The sequence below is a fragment of the Parasteatoda tepidariorum genome, chromosome X2 (genome assembly GCF_043381705.1).
Source record: "Parasteatoda tepidariorum isolate YZ-2023 chromosome X2, CAS_Ptep_4.0, whole genome shotgun sequence".
Taxonomy (NCBI): Eukaryota; Metazoa; Arthropoda; class Arachnida; order Araneae; family Theridiidae; genus Parasteatoda; species Parasteatoda tepidariorum.
The window spans coordinates 39,352,770-39,369,654 of NC_092215.1; the positions used below are offsets into that span (position 1 = coordinate 39,352,770).

General features: G+C 27.7%; 1 protein-coding gene across 7 annotated transcripts in view; it reads left to right on the forward strand.

Moving 5' to 3' along the window:
- Positions 1-16,885, forward strand: part of LOC107442615 (gamma-aminobutyric acid receptor subunit beta-like) — a 299,717-nt gene that overhangs the window by 116,599 nt on the left and 166,233 nt on the right. For all 7 annotated transcript variants that reach the window (XM_016056222.3, XM_071188359.1, XM_016056221.3 and 4 more), the window contains one exon: positions 10,670-10,896. In XM_016056222.3, the coding sequence (XP_015911708.1) occupies positions 10,670-10,896 (227 nt within the window). The remainder of the gene's footprint in view (positions 1-10,669; positions 10,897-16,885) is intronic.

Sequence of the window (16,885 nt, forward strand, 5' to 3'; positions counted from 1 at the left end):
TATATATATATATATATATATATATATTTCCCCGATAAATGTCATTATTATGCCGTACACTAATTTGCATCGCAGGACTAAATTTTATTTTAATTTCTAAGGTAATTTTACATAATTTGCATACTATTGGTAGTTTATATTTTTTTAGCTAATGGTTTTCTTTTATATTTTAACACTATCAAAAAAAAATTTTAAAAAATTTTGCTTATGACTCTATTTTTCAAAGAAAAGGATCCTGCACTGATTTTCAAAGCAAATTTAAGATGTTGGCCATTTCTCAGTTAAAAACTGAAATAGCATATCTATGAACAATCATACATGCCAACGAACTACCATTTTTGTTTAATTTAACTTTTGCTCCAATTTGCAGATTAAAATGCTAATTGTTTCTGCTAAAAGATCGTCATCTTTTCACATATACAATCTTTTTCCAAAACTACAGGCTATTTAGTAAATTACAGATGATAAAATGCAAAATCGTGATAAATATAATACATTCTATAATTTAATAAAAAAATAAGAATAGCGAAAAGAAAGTTTTTCTGTGCACATGCTCTCCCATTAACGAAGAAAAGAGAAAATATTTTTTTTTAATCCAGTGGTGCAATCTTTATTCTACACTTAACATAGAAATCTATTTAAAAACACGTAGAAAAATTTAACATCAAGAGATAGTTGATAAATTTTACACAATAGTGCAATTTTGATACCAAAATACTTACGTGAAATTACATGCATTCGCATACAACATAAAAAATGCAAGTATTTTAAATCCGGATGCGCTCAGAGGTCAAATTTTATTCAGTATTTTAAAAGTTTTGATTCCACCATATACTTATCAATATACATAAGACTACATAAAACCGTTATCGTCGCTGGCTGGCAGAAAACAGGTTTTACACAGTACAATTTTAATATTCCATAATACATATATCAACCTACATGAAAAAAATATAATCTTCAGCTCCAGAGGCAGGCGTGAACCTGAAAAAGAAATCTTTTATTGAAAATATTATTGTTAAAATAAATAATAAAAAATATTTCGATAAAATGACATGAAAAAGAAATATTAATAAACTTTTTACTCTGGTTCACATGACAACTAGATGGTGCATGATGTTAAATTTCTTTCGTTTAAAATTTGGAAACTAAGTAGTGCGTCGCATAGACGTAAAAAAACTTGTTTTTAGACACCTTAACTATATAAACTACATAAACTGACATCACATATTACGTATTAATAATTGAAGTTCTGCGCTGCGAAAAAGTTCTGTTTAAATTACTATAATGTATGGCAAAGTCATTTGCGGTATAAAACCATAGCTCTTGTAATAAGACCCAAAATATACAGTATTTTAAGCATTTACTTTTATAATTTTTCCATCCATATTCTAATGGTTTACCGTGAATTCAGTATTTTAAATTATAGCTCTTATTACCACACATTTAGTAAAAAATGCAAAGCTGAAAAATAAATTTAACCAAATAAATGGTTTTATTCAATGCTTTAAGGTATATTGATAAAATACCAAATTTTGCCTCGTTTACTAAATTTTAGGACTTATTATAAAACCATATTTTATTATGAATTTTTGCAAATCAAAAGAAAAAGAGTAAAAAAAAAAAAGTATGCTCCATTTTTCATTCATTATTTCAATCTGATACTCATATAACTTTCAAGATTTTACGGCAAACAAATCTTTCATTTTTCAGCAGCTTTCCGCGAAAACAGGATAAAATCAACAATAAAATTTTCAAAAATTTGTTTTCTAGATAAAGGCAAAAGTCAATTTTTTTTTCAGAAAAAAAAATTTTTTGACTTCACTATTAACTCGTCTACATCTACATAAAAATTGGAAAATTAATTTTACCTTCACATGTAATTCAGCGTCTTAAAAGTACAATTATTATCGTTTAAATATCATTTTAATAAAATGACATTTGAAAGAAATATTAAATCCCCTAGTACTCCGATTTAAATATAAACTGGGTGTGCTATTGAAAAAAAATTTCGTCCAAGGTCGTCCATATTTTTTATATAAAAACACGTATTTTCCATATAACCTTATTGTCTGTTAACTTCATAAATACATTATTTACGCAAAAATGACAGAGCACATTTTACCCATACATAATAGAATTTCTGAATAACGTTTGCATGAGATGAGAGGTGTCTTATTTCTCCAAAAATTCTATTTTTAGTAAACAGATGTAAATTTACCCAGATTAAACTTAGTTGAAATTAAATCAGTATATATTCTACGGAGAATAAAAAATATATTTCTGCACCCAAAGAAATAGAGTTAAATCCGTATATGCTCCATTTTCCACACATTATTTTATCCTGATACTGATACAATTTTTAAAGTTAACAAATCTTCCACTTTTCTACTTTCTCTGTGAAAATAGGATAAAAGCAACAAAAAACATTTAAAAAAAACTTAGTCTCAAAATGAAGCTTTTGGTTAACTTTTATTCTGTAGAACGATGCGGTAAACGCATCAGTTGACATAAAAAGTTGCAAAATTAATTTTACCTCCGAATGAAATTCAGTATATGAAAAGTATTATTATTATGGTCACAAAATTATTTAAATAAAAATACGTTGCAAAATTAGTTTTACATTCAACTGTAATTCCGTATATGAAAAGTATTATTATTATGGTTACAAAATTATTTAAATAAAATTACATTTGAAGCAAATATTAAAACAATAGTAAAAACTAATATTGACAAATTTTAAAAATTTTCTGTGAAAATAGGATAAAAACAGCAAAAAACATTTAAAAAAACTTATTCTTTAAATGAAGTTTCAGGTCAACTTTTATTCCGTAGAACGATGCGATAAACGCCTCAATTGACATAAAACGTTGCAAAATTATTTTTACCTTAATGTAATTCAGTATATGAAAAGTATTATTATTATGGTGACAAAATTATTTAAATAAAATTACGTTGCAAAATTATTTTTATCTTCAAATGTAATTCAGTATATGAAAAGTATTATTATTATGGTTACGAAATTATTTAAATAAAATGACATTTGAAGCAAATATTAAAACCACTAGTACTCTGATTTAGCTATAAACCTTGATGTGCGTGCCACTCAAAAACTTTTTTTAGTTTTAAAATATCGAAACTAAGCCATCCATATTATAGATATAAAAAAAAACTTATTTTCCATACAATCTTATCTTCCGTAAAATTCATAAATACATTATTTACGCAAAAACAACTGAGCGCATATTACATATACATAATAGAAGTTCTGAATAGCTTTTGCATGAGATGAGCGGAGGATTATTTCTCCAAAAATTCTATTTATAGTGAGCAGATGTAAATTCGTCCAGCTTAAACTTAGTTGTAGTTAAATCAATATATATTCTACGGAGAATAAAATATACGTTTCTGCACCAAAAGAAAGGGGCTAAAATACGTATATGCTCCATTTTCCATACATTATTTTATCCTGATACTGATACAACTTTCAAGATTTTTAAAGTGAACAAATCCTTTCTCTTTCAGCTGCTTTCTGTGATGCATGAATGATTGTCTTTGTTCGCAGTGAACCGTATAATTCTAGACATCGATGTACTGCTATAAATAACTTTTCCCGCTCATATGGGACAACATAATATTTTATAAAGAGCTCCTGTGTCTACATTTAAAGCAAAGCGTTTAAATGATTTGTTACAAGTATATAAACCTTTCAACTCAATTGTAATAAAAATAAAATTGACCCACTTTTTAAAAACACAAACATAATTCCTTGCAGAAAAGTGCTGAGTAAACAAAACAGTTTATGATATTGGGTATGAAAAATAACTGCTATTATACTCAAGAAATTCAGAAATCTTTTATAAATTTATGAGATAAGATAATAATCAGTCTTTACGTCGTTTTGAGTTTGTTTACCTCTATATTATTTGAATGGTTTACTTTCATGATTTAATTAAAAATAAACGGTGCGAATTATTTTTACTAAATCGAATTCGTGGCACTTTGTCTAATGTTCCAAATTAAAGGGAAAAAATAAATTTTCCCAAGTTACATAATTAACAGATGTATGATTTTGTTTTGCTTTAAATATATTCCAGTTCTGGTCTACTTGGAATAAAACAGTGTTATTCTCGTGTTTTGGTCTTTGCGGGACAAAAATAAAATTTTAAATCAAAAATCATATTCCGAATTGCAGTTCAGGCTAACGAGAACACGTGCAAAATGCAATTCACAGTTTTGAAAATTCTTGGTGAAATGTACAAACTAGAGAGCGAATATTTTACCACAAAAGCAATATTTACCGTCAAAATTGACGGGTAAAAATATAAGAGAAGAGCAACACGGTCATTGCTGGGATATGAACCCGGGGCACATGTTTCTCAACACAATGCATAAACCCCTCCACCCTCTCGTCGCAAATTGTAGGCGTATTTAAAATCGGATATAATTTGTATGAAAACTAATCAAATAGTCATAGTTGGTGAAAAAAAACTACCAAAATCCTATATTAACATAAATCTAGATTACTTACTCCACAAGTTGTATACTACCGTAGACATTACAGTTTACAGTTACTGCATAGTTATTGCCAGATTGGGTTACATATGGTTTACTTAATCACTTAATCATACATTCTCAACATTTTTGAAGTAGGTACAATTTAAGAAGTAGGTGATATGAATCGGGCAACCAGTTTTCTAAGTCCTACTATTTGCTACCCTTGTGGAAAAACTGTCTGTACTTACTGCGCAAATATTATTACCAAATAAATACAAAAAACAAAATAACTGCATTTTACTATTAATATATTTTAATGCAATTGTCAGTGATTTTTTTTCTGCATGGTTAGGATCCAAAATTATGGCAAAGCAACCGGCAGCAGTCTGTCTATCCAATTAACCGTAAAGTTTACGGAAATGAACATTTTTTTACCTTTACGATTTTGAAACCATTTACAACTAGTATAGTATTAAACAGGAATACAAAACTATGCGGTATTTTAACTATTTAAACAAGCATGGTTTCAAAACCGTAAAAAAGAAATTCAACTGGTCATATTAACTTGGTTAATCGTTAAGTAACAGGCAATGGGGAGTGCAGGATACAAATTGGGTAGTGCAAGACACTGGAAACTCGTCATGTGTTGAAGCGAATGAAGGAAATATTGCGATGTCAACGTTGGAACTCGAACCCCAATCCTGTCAATCATGAAACTGACAGATTAACCCTTTCAGCTATATTACGTACACAGGTGTAAGGAACTAAACGAATTTCTTAAGGGGCTCAGTTGGTGCGTTAAAATTCAATTTGTGTAATCGTATTAGGTGAAATCAGTTTATAAACGGTTTCTCAAAGTTAACAGTTTGAATACCATCCTATTTACAGATATTTCACTGTTTTTTTTTTCAATATGATAAAATAGAGCCTTGATGGCTCAGGGGATAGAGCGTTCACCTTCCAATGTGCTAAACCGGGTTCGAATCCCATCGATGACTGGTCGATGCGAATTGCTTATCCGCATCCGGCTTGCACAGACTACAGTGCTGACGTGAAATATCCTCAGTGGTAGAGGATCATGGGCTAGAGTCCCTTTGCAGTCAGGCTAACCTTGGTAGGTTCTCATGGTCTTTATCTTCATGCAACGCAAATGCGGTTTAGTTCCATCAAAAAGTCCTCCACGAAGGAAAATTTCCGCCAATACTTGATATAGGAGTTCCCTTGTCTTCCGGATTGGGTTCGAAATTACAAGACTACGGAGTTGAGCATTAGTAGTCCTATACCCAAAAATTGAGTCGGCTGTTCAACGACTCTTATAAAATTATAAAAAAATATGATGAAATATCAATTAAATCAATAATTATTTCACCATTTTTTCCCAGAAATTTCTAACAATGTGATCAAAATTTAAATGGGAGAAATGGGCAACTCACAATAGGAAATAGTTTAGGAATTCAAACTAAATACCTGATGAGCTTTATTGTACCATTTGTCATTACTTTAGAAGGTGATAGTCCTTCCAACCACAAATCTTAATTATAGAACTAGTTCAAACGTTGAATGTCAGCTGCCAGTAATGAGTTCGATGTGTCCACAAAGTGGTCAAATATAACTGCAATCGAAATCTCGTTTTCATATTAGCACGGTTGCTGTAAGGTATATTTGCCGTATATTACTATTTAAAATATATCAAAATTGGATGAAAGCACTCATTTAGTCATGTTTACTGTTACGACAAATTTATAATACTATTTATTATAATTGCGCAATATATTGCAATTTTTAATATATTCTTACACTTCGAAAAAAATATGATCAGAACTGCCAGAATATGGTAAAATTCACCATGTTTATTTTTCTGCGGGTACATAGTAAAATTTTTTTACGGTAAAAATGGAGATTTTGCGGTAAAAAATTATTTTACTGATGATACACCCACACTTAATTTGAACCATCACTTTTTGCAGTGTAGTGGTAGTGGTAAAACCTGCATTTCATAAAGTACATACATGTAAATGTTACCAAGGAACAGTTTTCCAAAAAAATGAGGCTCACTAATGTTTTATTCCACTTCTTTCAAATATGCTGAAACTTTACCAAATTTTACCTTAAATTATTAAGAGAGTTTTAAAAAAATGTACTTTGAGAGGAAAAAAAGCAACAACAAAAAATCTAAACATTAAACTTTTTACTCTTACATTTCGATTCTTTGTTTAATTTAACATGAATTAACATTTAATTTATAGCTTTTGAAAAAAACTAAAATAAAATATGTTATGCAATTTGAGAAATTGAGTTTCTGAAAAATTTGTCGATATTATGTGCTAGGTCCCATAAATACACTGGATTTAAGCTAAAATATTTCTTATTAAAATTTATTGAAAGTGAAAAGCTATTAAAAATAGTAGCAAAAACAGCCATTTAAATTACTTTGTTCTTACATTTCTAAATTGAAATGTCGGCGCCTTGACTCATGAGCCACACCTATTTCATATTCATAAAACATCTAGACATGAAAGAGAGGTAATTTATTTTATTGTTCCCACCTTTCCTTTAAAACGCTCTACTTCTTCATTTTAATAATTAAATTGAAAGGACGATAATTGAAAATTGCATTAGCAATTGAAAAGTTTTTCATACTAATGCATTCTCCCAATTAAATAAAATTTTTATTGATGAAGCGATGCAACTGAATTTAATGTAGTTTTTTTTTTCATACAAATTCGGGTTAACGACATTGAACGTTCACTAAAAAATTAATAATTTAATATATTTAGCATTTATTATTTATTCAGAATGTGAAAAGAAACAACTTTAAATCGCTAATAGCAATTTTTATCGATCTGAATTAAATATTGTAGAGAAAAATTATTTTAACTGAGCAAAATTAAACGAGAGTTTAAAGTAATTTTTTAAGTATTAAGTATTATATTATATAATAATATTTATCAATAATAATAGATTTATATAATAATATTTATTTATAAAAACATTTTAAATACTTTATTGCTATTTAAAAAATAATATGTATATTTTTATTTATATGTATATCTATAATTTTTATTGATATTTATTTAAATCATTGAAATTATTTTAATTGAATAAAATTAAACGAAAAATTAAAGTAATTAATTTATTTGAAATTCTTTTCAAATTAAAAACATTTTGAATGCATTATATATCATGGTATATATTTATTCTTATAATGCTATAACTAAGATATGCAACATTGGAATTTTAAACTGTTGATATTAATATTAACTGACAAATTAGAATGAAAAGGAGGATATTTAAGTAAGTCCTTTTCACCCTAGAATAAGGGATCGCAAATGAGAAAGACGGCAACTACAGACAGATCTTTGTCCAAAAAAAACATTTAAAATAAGTCAATTAAAAATTATTAAAATTTTATAATCGATCTAAAATTTCTCCTGTTTAAATCATTTAGATTTTAAGAAATTTACTGAACAAAAAACAAGAAATGAGGAAAAACTTTAATAAGTTCAATGCAATTAATGTTATGAATTATTCAGCAAATTTTTATCAACATTTATAATTTCATTAACTTTAATAGTGAGCAACATTTCTTTTAATTGATTCGTTGACAGAGATCCAACTGCTACGGTCTATTTTTTTGTTTGTTCTGCCCCATACTTACCAGAAGAAATGACTTGTTTCAGATTGTTTTGCAAAGATTTAAGATTCTTTGTTAAGATTTAAACGCATTCATATTTAAGCACTCAATTTTGTAATACCGTGCTTCTTACTGTTAATATTTGCATACATAATATAAGTCTCTTATTTTTTTATGATTGGCATTGAGCAGCCGACCCATATTTGGATTTACTTATCATTTTTCAACTTTGTAGCCTAGTAATTTTGAACCCAACACAGAAAACAAAATATCTCCTGGATATCTCCTTCGTCGAGAACTTTCTTGATGAAAATTAACTCTCATTTGCGTTACGTGGATTGTTAGGCGAAAAGCAAAAGTATTCTAACCCATTATCTATCTACCACTGTTTATATTTAACTCCTTTAAACCACCGTGACTCTATTAGCATTTAAGACAATAATTTTAGCGCTGCGATGGCACTGTGATTATATCGCTGAACTGACACAGGGAGAACAGGTTGATTCTCTTCATTGTGCCTGAAAAACTACTCAGCTCCTGATTTATAAAATCCATCTGATCACATGATATGAAATGGCTGCCTGCACGCAATAGTGATAACATTGTCACCATCGTTATCGAAAATATAAAACCTTCCCATTCGAGGTCTTTTTTGGCCAGCAACCTGTTCTTATTCAAAAATATTTTTTCTTCAAGTAAAACGAATAATAATTATAAAGATGATAGAATATATTTCAAGCTATCAGATTGTCAGATCTCGCTTTCAGATTGTCTAAATTTTCAGATTTGTGGAAAAGAAATATTTATGTTCACGAAAATAAAATCATTATTGTATTGATAATGATAATTTTTTTCATAAGCTCCAAAAAATAGTTGCAAAAAAGTAACAAAACCACACAATTTAATAGCGTCAAATTAAACAAGAAAAATATATATTATCATTATAATTATATTAACATAATGTAACTTACATTTATAAAAGCAAAACTGTTAGCTTCACAAAATTTTAATGATTAAAATTTTGAATTTAAGTTTAAACAAATTTCTAGAAATAAAATTTTTCTTTCGTTAAAATAAAATTAAATACGTTATAAAGTTGGAAAAATTACTATATAGGACTTATTATATCCATTTCTGTTTATCTTGGACTGTTGACCTGCTTTCGTTTACCCTAAGTTACAGCCAAGTAATAATTTATTAAAATAAAAAAAAATTCTGTCATGAATGTAGAATTATTGTTATTCATAAAAATAAAAGCATTATTTTATAAGAACAAAATAAAATATTTATTAGCTTAAGAAATATTAAAATTTACAGAAAATAAAATTAAAGTACTCATTATCCATGTGTATAAGAAAGTTTTCTATTTATGAAAAAGTGAAAATTTTTCTTTTTCGGTACTTTTATTTCAGGTTTTTACACTTGATTTCTATTTTCGTCAAGCTTGGATTGCTTCATTTACGCCAAGTTATGACCAAATTTTAAATTATTGAAATAAAATGAATTTTGATTTGAAAGTAGAATTATTACTCTTTATGAAAATAGAAACATTATTTTATAAGAGCAAAATAAAAATAATTATTAACTTAAATAAATAATATTTATAGAAATTACAATTTTTGAAAATTAAAATTGAAATATTCATTATCCATATGTATTAGAAACTTTTTTTTGCTAATAAAAATGTGCTAAGATTTCATTTTTGATCATTTTATCTAAATATTTTACACTTGATTTCTATTTTCATGAAGCTTGGACTGATGACCAGTTTCCGTAACCCCAAATTACAACTAAATATTAATATATTGAAACAAAATGAATTTTGTTATGAAGGTAGAATTACTGCTAATTATGAAAATAAATACTTTATAAAGAACCAAATAAAAACATTTAATATCTTAAAATATATTAAATTAAAATATTCATTATTCGTTTGTGTTAAAAAGCCTCTTATTAATAAAAATGCGTAAAGATTTCATTTTTTTGGTACTTTTATTTCAGGATTTTATACTTGATTTCTATTTTCGTCAAGCTTGGACTGATGACAAATTTTCGTTACCCCAAGTTACAACCAAATATTAATATATTGAAACAAAATAAATTTTGTTATTAAATTAGAATTACTGCTACTTATGAAAATAAAAACATTATAAAGAACCAAATAAAAATATTTAATATCTTAAAATATATTAAATAAAAATATTCATTATTCGTTTGTATTAAAAAGTTTCTTATTAATAAAAATGTGTAAAGATTTCATTTTTTTGGTACTTTTATTTCAGGATTTTACACTTCATTTCTATTTCGTCAAGCTTGGGACCAGTTTCCATAACCCCAAATTACAACCAAATATTAATATATTGAAACAAAATAAATTTTGTTATGAAGGTAGAATTACTGCTAATTATGAAAATAAGAACATTATAAGGAACCAAATAAAAACATATTAAATTAAATATTCGTTATTTGTTTGTATTAAAAAGTCTCTTATTAATAAAAATGTGTAAAGATTTCAATTTTTTGGTACTTTTATTTCAGGATTTTACACTTGATTTCTATTTTCGTCAAGCTTGGACTGATGACCGGCTTTCGTTTACCCCAAGGACGGGATTCGAGAGCTTGACGGTAGGCGCCGAGGTCGCTGATCGAATTTGGGTCCCAGATACCTTTTTTGTAAACGAGAAGAGCGCCTATTTCCACAAAGCTACAACACAAAATACCTTCCTCCGTATCTCCGCGGGCGGCGAAGTTTTCAGAAGCATTAGGTAAGATATTTTCTTTCCTCTTAAAAGATCTCCACTTACTAAAAGATTGTGTTGCCCTTTTCTACAACGAATAAATTATTCACACCGTTGCTCTTATAGAAAGAATCTCTACTGCTCCCTTGAGAGAAACTAGCTTCTGATTTGAATATCTAAAGTTAAGGCATTTTAAAACACCGAATGTACATGAAAAATGCAATTTAAACTTGAAATCTGTACATTAAATAGCGTCAGTAAGGATAGTAGGGTTAATCATAAAGAAAGTAGAGTGTATCTTTAAGTTATGTATCTATTAGTTGTACAAGTATCATTTACACTCTCGGAAACAAAACTCTCACTTTTGAAAATTCAGTAGTCTTTGAGCAGTATTCCGTTAATTTTGAGAATAATTTCTTAGCGAAATCACGTGATTTGTGATGAAACGGTAAAAGTTTCGTCAAATATTTAAGAAATTGTATTGCCTCAAGAATCACGTAAAACCGTAATGATTGAAAGATTGCGTAACAGCAATTTTCATGAAGAAAAAAAATCCACAAAAGATCAAAAAGTAAGCATACAATAAAAATTTTGCGATTATTTTTTAAAAAAAATTTAATAATGCTTTATTTTTAGACCAAAACTATTATTATAACAGAAATCTTTCTTAAGGTACGTAATATTGAGTGCAATTCTTAATGTAGTATTCTTTATTGCTGATATAAAATGCTCTTTAAATCTAAAATACGCACAGACCACAAAAAACAACTAAACCCCTTTTGGTTCGGAATATCCTATCGTTATTTCCCTACTTTACTTTGCATTCATTAATTAAATTCTAAAAAACCAGGATAATATGGTTATTATCCATGTATATCTCTAGTATTCATCAAAAATTTCTAAAGTAATGCAAAAAATGTAATGCTCGAAGAAAACAATTATGATAAAATTACGAAGCTTATAAGATATTACTTGTGGTTATGAAGAATCTTCACTTTGCCAATAAAACCAAAATATACGGTATTTAAATCATTCATTTCTGTTCGTGTAGCAACGGTTAACCGGAAATTCTGGTTTTCAAAATTATAATTTTTATTACCACATACTTAGAAGAAATGCATAACTGAGAAATAAATTTAGTCAAATGTTATGCGATATTGTAAGGTATCATGATAAAATTATCAAATTTTACTACGTTTATTTACAAACAGCATCGTAATTAAACCATATTTTAATGCTAATTTTTCAGAAAAATATTACCAAAGTATTTCGGATAAATTCGGTAAAAATTACCATACTTTTATTTTCTCAGTGTATTACTTCTGCATGAGCTGTTTGTGGAAACCTGAAAAACTCTTCCCTGTCGGAATTTATCTTGGTTAAGCGTTTCAAATCTGAAAGTTAACGAAAAAATTCGAGTTTAACTACAATCTAGAGAAATAAAACTATTCAAAATATGTATTAATATAAATAATGCCTTTAAATAAAAATACGAAATATTAACTTATGGTTTTTTGCATCACTGGAATTTAAAACAAACATCACTTCCTAACCGGAGATTTCTGAAAGTGGAAAATTTATATTTATACGCAGAACTTCCTGACGTTTATTGCTTTTTTATTGTAAAATATCACTTTTGATGTATTTTCCATCAACGGAATTTAAGCATTCGCTCTTCCGTTTTTCGGACAGTTTCTCTTTTTTCAACCCATAAAATCTACGAAATTCTTCTGTATTCTACAACTTAGTAATTTTATTAGTGCATAAATTCCCACAAATCTCACCACTCTTCTAAATTTATTGCTTCTTTTGGACACATTTAACTCTCTGGCCTGTATATTTTCTTTTTGAGGACGCTAATGTATTACTTACCACAAAGTGAGTAAAATCTTTGTGTGAAAACAAATAAAAGTTATTCTATTTAAGGGAAGGAATTATTCAAAACTCATGATAAGCTCTTATCAGCAAATTGAAAATTTTGATCAATAGAAGAGGAAACATAAAAAATATGAGTTTCTCCACAAAAAAAACTAAAAAGCATGAAATGCGTTAAAAATGTTCTAGAAAAGCTGTAAAATGCATGTTTTTCTTCAAGGGAATGTTTTTATTTATATTTTGAAAGAAAAACTACTGACTGTAAGTGTAATTTGTATTGCATTTCTTATAATTTTCCTTAATTATTTCAAATACAATAATGTCCTGAAAATTACTGCGGATTTGAAAAAAAAATAATAAGAACATCAATAATCAAATTACCGCAACAAAAAAAATTAAAAATGCAATTAGTATTATTTAAACTTTTAAAACTAGATTTAACATCCTAAGAAATCTTTAAAAAAAACACAATCAAAAAACAATCAAATCGAAAATAATTTCTGAGATATCTTCTACTGATAAAAAGTGAGCATTGTTTTTTTCTTAGTCGGGGAATATTTTTCGTTTATTTAATTGTTGAAAAAGTCATGAATTTATATTGTTTACTGTAATTTATTAAGTTTAATTTGACATAATTTTTTGCAGAACTAACAATAAATATCTAATTACTACTTCTTTTGTATATCAAAATACATTATTTTTTTACTACATTATTTTGCGTATCGTCTTTTCGTCTTTTATCTGTTTTACAAGGAGAAAGATGAAAAATTAATTGTAAAAAAACAAACTTACACTATTCTCTTAACTTAAATAAGGATGAAATTTTAATAAGCAGTTAATTGAAAATTTTTGATTAAAAACAGTGGAAAACAATGAAACGTGTAAAAAAATGCTTTCTTAGATATAAAAAATCAGCTTGTGTCTTGCATAGAGATCTTAAAAAATGACTTAAGTAAATTGACTTTTATTAAAAAATAAAAAAGACAGTTAATTATAAAACTGAAAACAGTTATACAAGAGCTCATGCGAAGGGACTTAATTGAAATATACCTTCTCGCTACTAGCAAGAGTTACAGGAAAAGATTTTCAAATAATTAAATCTACAATCTGACAACTTCTTTAATGCTTACATTCATCTAAGAAAAAACTAACGAATTTTATAAAAAACTATTTTTTTGAATTATAAGATAATAAATTAATTCATTTTTTTCGTTAGAAGAAAGTATTTCCAAAACCCATGCAATGTTTTGTATTAGGTTATAAATATGAAGATTGACTTTGATATTGAACTCATATTAAAATTTAGCAATTTTCTGATTTACAAGATGATAATTTAATGCGTGTTTAGCAAGAAAGTATTACCAAAACCCATGTAATGTTTTGTATTAGGCTATAAATATGAAGATCAACGATGTTATTAGACTCAAATAAAAATTTGTTTGCTGAAACAATACATCCGTGCAAAGACAATGATCAATAAATAAGTTTCAATTCAGTTTAACTCAGTTACTAGAATTATTAATATAAATAACAAAATTTACGTTTCTACACAAGAGATTTTCTTTTTCTCAATAAAAACTCTGCTTGAAAATGAAAAATATGAAATTGCTGTTTGTTTCAGTAAATGCTGTGTTTTTGAACACTTTATAACTCCTATAATTTTTGTAAAATGCTCCACGGCAGAAGGGAAATAGACGAAAAATTCCCACGAGGAGTAAGTAAATAATCTCGAGCAAAATAGGTTTTTTAAAAACATTTAGTATAACTAATTACGAATGATTTCGAAAAAATGGATATTGCTATTTTTAAATGAAATTCAGGAAAATTCGGAACATATGTTTGCATTGTGACGCTAGGTGGTTGAATGTCAACACTTCGCACTCTCGTGTCTCTGGTCCTGGGTTCGATCCTCGGGCCTGACAAGTTTGACTCAGCCTTTCATCCCTTCAGTGAGTCGATAAAATAAGTATCTAAACAATGGGGCTCAGCACTATTTTTTATCGCGTTTGGCTGACCACATCCATGCATCCCTGAGTCCATGGTCAATAAAACTAAAATGGGCACAATAGGCCTTGGCTCTCTTTGGGCTGTCAGGCCACTGAGTGCTCGCTTAGTGCGTTAAAAAGTTAAGAAAAAAATTTATGTTTCTATATTTGTTTGTTTGGATTGCGTATTTTTAAAAATGACGCATTATTCAGGATGATATGTGTAGTCCTTCTCCAGAAAAATCAGCATTTCTTCAATGGATTTAAAGTTTCAATCCTTAAAAATTGGAGAAGGGAATAATAGCTATCAATTTGGTACCAATGGAATTATTTGCTGTTGAAAATCCATGCTGAAAAAAAACCTTTGGTTAAAACTACCAGAATATGATAAGCTTTACCATGTTTCTTGGCTCTATGGGTACATCAAAAAGTATGGTAATTCTTACAGCAGAGCTGTGGTAATGACTTTTTGTAAAATTAAACATAAAATATAGTTTTATTAGTGTGTGTACTTAGTAGTGAATTGTGAAACTATTATACGAAATGTAATTTTATCAAAAGTATGTCAGAAAGTTTGGCACACAATATTTTATTTAGTAAACACATTTTTTTTTGTCGGTTGGTTTTATTTTTATTTCTATACAATTATAAGCTAACATCTATCACCCATTAAAACTAGTAAGAAATTAGAATTTTTAAGTGTACAAATTCGCAAACAAGGCTCTTTTTTAAATGATCTCCTTAACTAAGAAAAAAATAATTTTATTCGTACTCAAATTACGATAAAAAGTGCCGGAACTCAGAGTGACGGCACTTTTTACCGTAAAATCAATTCAAAGTGGAATATATTACGGAAAGGTACATGTTAACTGGAACATGCTTATTATTTTTAAGAATCTGATGTATCAGGATTTTTACAGCAATAATTACCGTAGAATCCCTGAGTCACTCTAATTAAATAAATATTATTGCAAAAATTTTACTGTATAATATTTCACGGTTAAAATGAATTTTGCAGAAGAGGCGATACATTATACCGTAATTTGATCTGGAATTCGTAATTGTGCTGAGCTATGCTGCATTTAATTCAACATAATTTTATAATTGTTTTCATTTACTTTTTTGTATTTCTTGCTAACAAAATATTTAGAAATGTTTAACATTTAAAACATTCTCGAACGTTTTTTGAAAATTAAAAAAGAAATGAAAAACCATTTACTAAAGCGGAATTCAAATTCAAAAAGAAGTTACATATTTTACTTTGCAAAATACGGCTATGAAAAATGCATAAGTCATAAATTAAGTTTTTTCCTATATTAAATGAAAAGAAATAACCAGTAAGGATACAAAAAGGAAGGCACTAAGATACATTTTGTAGGTTTGAATTATATGCTGAGATTCGGTGACTGCTTTTCACGCTTTTCTGGACACTGATTGAGATAAATGAACGCTTTCGGAAAAATTCCAAAATGTGCTGCCATGTCAGCAGAAATAACGATTACGGAATCAGGACTCCTTTAACCATACAATACTTACACCTCTGCAGTTGCGTTGGCACTATATTTTGAACCTATATTCAGTAAATTTATGAAAAATTTTCGAGCGGGAAGCGTTCTTCGAAATATTTTATTCATGAATTAAAATGTTATTTGCCGTAAACTAAAACTGCTATATAATCTTAATATTTTGAAGTCATGTTATGGTTTCTAAATATTTAAATTTTTAAGTTTTTTTTATAAATTGAGTCTTTATCTGTAGATTACTTGATTATTTTTAAGGCTACTACCCTTAATAAAGTTTCAGCAACCATTTATTATAATTGTTATTTTTTCTATAATTTAAATTTTTCTGTAATTTGAAATGTATCTTTCACGCTTCTAGCGTTTCGGCTTGTATTTAATATTTTTTTATCATTACTAGCTTAGGCAGTAGTATTAATACAGAATATTTGAACAAATCCACTGTTATAGAAAATAAATAAGTAAAATTCTGAAGTTCTGTGTTTATTAACTCATGGAAAACGATTTTTTTAGCTTCAATACACTTAAAAAAACGTATATTTTATAAAGCAGTCTACGTTTTTTTTGTCTCTTGATGAAACCATTTCCTGGTAGCGTTTCCGAGGAAAATGAGGAAATTACTATCATCCCTTGACT